General features: G+C 42.0%; 1 protein-coding gene across 6 annotated transcripts in view; it reads left to right on the plus strand.

The window, feature by feature from the left end:
* The window catches only part of VCL (vinculin), a 176,068-nt gene extending 172,230 nt beyond the window's left edge, over positions 1–3,838 (plus strand). For all 6 annotated transcript variants that reach the window (XM_053306579.1, XM_053306574.1, XM_053306575.1 and 3 more), the window contains one exon: positions 868–3,838. In XM_053306579.1, the coding sequence (XP_053162554.1) occupies positions 868–1,014 (147 nt within the window). In that variant the 3' untranslated portion in view covers positions 1,015–3,838. The remainder of the gene's footprint in view (positions 1–867) is intronic.
* The last annotated feature ends 3,265 nt before the right edge of the window (positions 3,839–7,103 follow it).

Raw genomic sequence — 7,103 nt, forward strand, 5'->3', positions numbered from 1 at the left:
AAGGTGGTAAAAACAGAAGCTCAGTGTGGATGCCTTAGTCAGTAATGCATTATTCTTAACTGGACATAGATTCTCCATCCATAACTACACACAATTATTTGCACATAACTATATGCAACTAGTGCTGTGTTGGTGCATATATGGTCAAAGCCTAATGTGTAACATCAGTGAGCAAAACAATGAGTCTGTAGCTGACTCTTTCTGGAAACAGTCTCTACATATGTTCTTCCATATTCTGCTTTGCTCTTTTCCCCTTCTCCAGCTGCTATGTGATCTGCAGCAACATGGAATTGTACATCCAGCAATATTGCACACACATTTCTTCATGCAAAATGTCAACACACTCACGTGGGCATGTGGCTGTCATGAACATCAATTTGCACAACTACTTGGGGGCGGGGTAATCCCATGTGTACTAGAGTTGTTTGGAAAAGCAAGAAACTTTGTGGTTTTTCCATACATATCTCAAAGTGTTGAGAAGCTAAGTAGGAAATTCCACTGAAGAAAAATGCAGGCTTTGTACACATCTAATTATCATCTTTTTGCCAAGCATGTATCTCTTGATCTGTGTGGCTGGTTTTAAAATGGTAATTTTCAAACTACTCAGACTTTCTAGGTTCCCTTTGAATAGATGGGTGAAACATGTTGAAGCATATATATGTTAAATAACACCAGCCCCTTTGTCAGGTCAGGCTTTACATATTAACAAGAAATGCTGTTTCTCTTCTGGTTCCAGTGAGATGCCCATAGCCTGGAACAGTTCAGCCTCTTTTGTTCAGCAATGAACTACTCCTCTCTTTTAAGCTTCTGGTCACCAGAAAATGTATTGTTCCATATTTTTTTTTTAAAAAACTCTATCTTCTGCAGGCCACTGAGATGTTGGTCCACAACGCCCAGAACCTGATGCAGTCAGTCAAGGAAACCGTTCGAGAAGCAGAGGCTGCCTCTATTAAAATCAGAACAGATGCTGGATTCACTCTACGCTGGGTCAGGAAAACTCCTTGGTATCAGTAGAGAGCTGTCCCTCCCCAAAGCATTGTGTCTTTTCTAAAATACCTTTTGAAGCAGAGAGTTTTGTTAACAGCCAAAAGGTGCTGCAAAGTTTAAAACTAGCCTTCTGAAGCCCCATTCTAAAGGGCTTTAACAATGTATTGAGCTACCTTTGGTATCTAACCTCACTTTTGTTTTATTTCTGAAAAACTACTTTCTCTCTTGCCTTTGAGGGGTTTTAAAATCTGTTTTCATGAACTCTATAATCTCAAACACTTCCCCCCGCCCTGTATGCACTGTATATTCCTGTGGTTTCTATGTGAGGCAATATAAGCGAATTTCACTTTAGCATAGGTGGACACTCTGGGTTTGCTTAGCTGTTTATTGTGAGGGACAATCAGAAGACACAGTCCAGCATTTCATTGTTTTCTTTTCCCTTTTCTGACTCAGTCTAAGCAGGTGTGTTGCTACATTGATTTCACTTCCTCCAAAAGCCTTTGTTTGTGAGAGGAAAAGGTTCTCTGATCAAAAGCTGCTGCTACTTTTTTCTTCTTTTTGCCTTATAGAGATATTAAGCCATCAAAATCTGGGAATCACTTTCCCATTGCTATCAGTAGTCAGTTCAACACCTTGTGGTGATGAAATGGCTGGAAAAGAGCCCTGAGAGCATTTGCTTGCTAGTTTCAGGGGTCTTGGGGGAGCAAGGGCATCCCTTTAGTCAAACCTGAACTACGGACACTAAGACATTCTGAGTACTTTGGCCTGAAATCAGGTTGTCTTTGGCTTGCCTTCCCTGTCATTGTCCTCCTCCTCCTCCTAGCTACTCAGGCCAAGATGAAAGCATGTTTTTATTTTCGGTTATTTTACTACCCTGCTCTTATTCTAGCAGTGGAACAGTTGTGGTATCTAATCTAGAGAATAGCCACAGGGAGCTACAGCAGTAGAACAGTAACACACCATAGTAAAATCCTGAACACTAGCACTAGGCATAGACCAGAGAATTTGATCCAATTCAGAGCCATTTGGATGGATTCCAATATTGTATGCAGCCTGTATTGAATCAGGCCAATGCATTGGATCAAAACCAGTGTATCACCTGTAGGAATTAATGGAAGATTGCAGAAATGTCTGTAATCTTTTTTATATTTGCCATGAGATGAGGTGCATTCCCCTTTTTATCTTATCTTGGCTTCTTGAAGGGCATGGGAGCCCTTTCTGGGAAACCCCCCACCCCATCAAGTTTTAGGTGGATAAGTGATTAGAAGCACTATACAGGGTTGGTGGGAGGTGCTCTGAAAACATGTTTTCAGAGGGAAGTGGGAATTGGCAAAAATCACACCTCCCCTTTGCAGAGTTGGGGTATTACTGTTTGAGCTGCTATGATTGGAAGGAAATGGAGACACAGATCAGTCAATTTCACCATCTGGAAGTCTGCAAAGTCCTGCCTCCATTGGCCAGCTAGATGTCAGGTCTCCTCCCGTCTCAGCATAGCCAGCCAGCTGGGAAAAGATAGTTTGACTAAACAAAAAATGGGCTGCCCTCTGATTCTTTGCTTTGATCAGATTACAGCCCACAACTTTGCACCTGCACACCCTTCTCACACATCAGTTCTGATCGGCTGCAAAGTTGTCCAATATCCTGTATCAAATCTGATCCAATTGCTTTGATGTAACACAGAGCTCTACTGAAGAGAACCTCATAAGTGCAATGCGCTGAATCCACTGTGAAATGTAATGGTCTCTTTGGAAGGGTGCTAAACTAGTGTGCCCTTATTTTAGCATGTTTGAAGACTGAGCAGAAAACAGCTGTCTTTTGTCAAGTGTGCTAAGCAGAAAGGTATAGTAGGCTAGTACACCAGGAACATCTTTTGCATATAAGCTCTGTTGACTTTAATGAAAGAGCATGTTTGTCTTTTTGTAGGAACATATCCAACACAAGTCATTAACCTTGCTCCTGAATTACTTGTGTATTTGCAAAAAAAAATATGTACCAATGGTGCAATGCTGCTTTAACGTCAGCTCACTGTTGTGCAACAATTCTTGCTTAGGAAATCTAAAAGTGTATCCGCAAGGTCAATGGAAGAGCTAGGAAGTTGCACTTGTTTACTTGTTAACAATGAAGTTCCCTCTGCCTCCTGCAAATTAAAAAGAGCAAATTAGAAATGTGAAAGTTACCATCTCTCCAGCTTCCAGAAGCAGGGAAGCTTCCTTGCCCACCCTTTCTGACTGTTTGTGCCTGTTGGTTGCCACTGCATGGTACTCCTTCTTCATTTAGTCTCTGGCAAGAAGCAGCCACAACCAGAAGCTAAAAGGGAATGCCACAGCCTTAGCCTGGATGCCTTGCCCTTGCTTGGTTTGTACAAATGCCATAGGTGATGAGACCCAAGTGGGCCGTCCTACTTTTCTTCGGGAATGTCTTTTTTAAAAAAACCCCAATGCATAGTTCACACACACTCATGAGCTTTTCAAATCACAATTTAATTGCTTGACTTTGTATTAAATGCAATATTACTAATGCCTTTAATTACATGATGGTTTATGCCAAAGATTGCTTTTTGTTAAAGAATGTTTGAGGGGAAGCTCTGAATCATATTTGCCTTGGATATTTCTTCAGAATGTTTGCTAAACTCAGATCTTTTATAGAAGTTAATATCCTGTACACCTTATGCAATGTATGCTTTCCTGAACACTCTTGTTCATCAGACCTAAGATGAAGCAAACTTGAATGTTGGTTAGGAGCATTTTGCCACTACTTTTGTTTATAAACCAGAAAATTGTGTTGTATATGCTAATATTTTCAACCTCCTTTGTTCTGTTCAGACAAAATAAAAATGCATTTGTATAAAAAACCATTCAGTGCAATATTCTCAGGTTTGAATAAAGAGTAATCTGAGTGAAATATGGGGCAGCAGGCAAAGTTATCAGCAAGGGATGGGAACTATAAAAATTGCTGTGTTCATTATGATCCGTGGACTGTTTTTGCAGTCACCCTTGGTGTCCGAAATCTCACCGGTAAACAACAACTGTGGCTATGAAAGTAATCTTACCATATATGGTGGCTTTTCCTTGCAGTTCTGTTTTGGGACAGAGGAATACACAAGTGAGCTTATTTTAAAAGGATAAGGAAAAATTTAACTGTAGGGACTATTTATAGTTAGCACATTTTATAGTTATTTCCTCTTGAGATAAGATATTTCAGTGGTGGCTTAAGATATTTCAGTGGTGGCTTATTGTGGTTTTTTTTTTTTTTTAATCACAGGAGTCCCCACTGTGGTACGTGTGGTGTTCTGTGGGTGGGGATTCCTGTGATTTCCCCATTGCCATGGATGGAACACCATAAGGTTAAGATTGGACTTACAACCAGGTCCCACCGACACAGGGGTGAGGGGTCTATTAGGATGGTCTTTCTGAAAATGTTATTGGATCAAATAGGATTCCAAGAAGCCTTGCAAGGATTTAGTGTTGGCTCTGCCAGTGATCCTTTTGATGTTCTGGTGGAGAATTGGAACAGTAAACTCACCAGGGCAGTAGACATGATCGCTCCTAAGCATCTGCTCTGACCTACATCAAAATTGGCTCCCTGGTACATGGCAGAACTGTGGGGGCTGAAGTGGCAACTTAGACAACTGGAGCGTAAATGGAGAAAGACTAGACTTGAATCTGATAATTACAGCATAGAGTGTATTTTGAAGATTTATGCTCAGGCAATACATGTGGCAAAGAAGCAATTTTCTGTCTATATTGCATCTGCAAGCTCATGTCCAGCAGAGTTGTTCAGGGTTATGAGGGTTAGTACGTGCTCCTCCTCCCTTGAATCTGAATTTGGAACCATCAATTACCCACTTTGACTTTTTTTAATGAGTAGATAAAATTTCTTGTATTTAGACCTCACAATTACTGGTGTCTGAAACCCCTCTTATGGGGATAGGCTGGATCAGTTAGAGTTTGACTCCTGAGGATGTAAACAAATTGTTTGGAACAGTGCAGCCTACCACCTGTTCTCTTGACCCTTGCCCAACATGGCTTATACTATCTGGCAGGGGGGTTGGTGTAGAAGGCCTAGTAGAGATTATAAATGCATCTCTGAGGGACAGCAGGATGCCTCCTTAAGGAGGCAATTATTAGACTGCTTTTGAAGAAGCCTACCTTAGATCCCTCAGAGTTGAGCAACTACAGGCCTGTTTCCAACTAGGGATGTGCATAAAACCGGTTTGCCCGGTTCGAATTTGAACCAGGAGGGAGTGGTTCGGTTTTGCTCGGACCACCCTCTGGTTCTGTTCGATTTTGAACTGGTTCAAATCTCCAAAAGTGGGTGGGGTGGTAGCTGGCACTCATGGGTACCTGCCACCCAAACCCCAAAGCAATCGGACACTTGTACGATTTTTAATGAATTTTTAAAATTTATTTTCTTCTCATAGGGTATAATGGGACACAAACCAGCCCATATCCCCTGTTGTGGAGCACCTAGGGGCACAAAAGTGGGGTGGGTGGTAGGCACCCAGGGGTGCCTACCACTCACAAAGCCCCAAGGCAATCGGACACTCCTGCTTATTGGTGAATTTTAAAAGCATTTTGGAATTCCTCATAGGGAATAATGAGGATTGCAACAAAAGTATAGCTTCACGTCAGGGGCAAAGGGGTGGCCTAGAGCAGAGTGTGGTGGGTGGTAGTGCCCAAGGGGGGCAAGGAAGCTATCATTTGAAAGGAATTGGGCAAAGGGCCGATTTTTTGAAGTTTGTGTCTTTTAAGGTTATCAATGAGAGTGAATTCATGGTTTGTCATTGAAAATCTTAAATGCTACCAGAGAATCTACACTCAGAACACTTCAGAAACAACAAAACCCACTACCCCATGGGTTAGCAACCCATGGGGGTGGTTAACACCTTTGCTTTAGGCCACCCCAGCACCCCCCAAGTGCAATTATGGGGCTGCTGAAACCTTCATTCTTCCCTATGGAGAAAAACCTTAAAGCCACTTGTGGGGTACGGGGGTGGCCCAGAGTGAGTGGTGGTCTAGTGCACGACGGTGCCAACCCATGGAGTACTGGGTTTTGTTGTTTTGTTTGTCTCTTAACTTACAGACTTGACTACTGCCATTTCTATGTGGGGCTGTCCTTGTATGTCATCTGGAAACTGCAGTTGGTGCAGAATGCAGCAGCCAAGTGCCTCTCCAGATCATCTTGAAGAAACCATATGACTCCTATACTAAAAAAAAGCCTACACTGGCTCCCATTAATTTTCCAGGCAAAACACAAGGCGCTGGTTATAACCTAAAGCCTTAAACAGCTTAGGCCCTGGGTATTTAAGAGAATTTCATCTTTGCAATGAACCCCTCTGCCCACTGAAATGTGGAGAGGTTCACCTGCAGTTGCCACTGCCTTGTCTGATGGCTATGCAGGGTTGGGCCTTCTCTGTTGCTGCCCCAAGACTCTAGAATGTTATCCCTGCTGAAATAAGAACCTCCCCGACAACTTTTTATAAATTGAAAGACTTATATTTTCACCCATGTTTAACTGGACTGTGGCTTTAAATTGTTCAGGCCTTCGTTTTTAGTCTGCTTTATGTTATGAGACACACAGAGACAGAAGTTTGGTGCAGTCTGTAAACTTGAAAAATAAACTTGCTCCCATTGAGGTCAATGGGACTTACACATGCTTGCTTGCTGGTAGGATTATGTCTCAAACAATTTCATGAATGCTCTTCTCATAAGCAATTGCTTTGGGCATGTGTATACACATTTCCTACACAATGCATGGGTTCCACATCAGCCACATTTCAGTATAGGGAAAACTATTTCACACTGGCTTGTAGTGATTGCTCAGAACAGTATTATCAACCATTTCCCCTTCCTGTGAAAAAGCTATCTCTCTAACATCTCAAAGTGGATTCAGATTCCCATGTTACTTCTAAAAAAAGGTTAGCTAAAGCTGTATGTTGCAAAACTTCAGTACAATAGTTATCTCTGATTTGATTATACCACTGAGTCACTCCCCCTCTGATCTAATTATGCTACTGAGTCACCCCCTATGGCAGTTCCAGTAGTAAACTCTCAAGCAAGCAGTGAAGGTTGAATCCATGTGCTAAACAGCAATATAGAGCCACAGGACAAGAAAAC

This window comes from Hemicordylus capensis, chromosome 3 (genome assembly GCF_027244095.1).
Source record: "Hemicordylus capensis ecotype Gifberg chromosome 3, rHemCap1.1.pri, whole genome shotgun sequence".
Classification (NCBI taxonomy): domain Eukaryota; kingdom Metazoa; phylum Chordata; class Lepidosauria; order Squamata; family Cordylidae; genus Hemicordylus; species Hemicordylus capensis.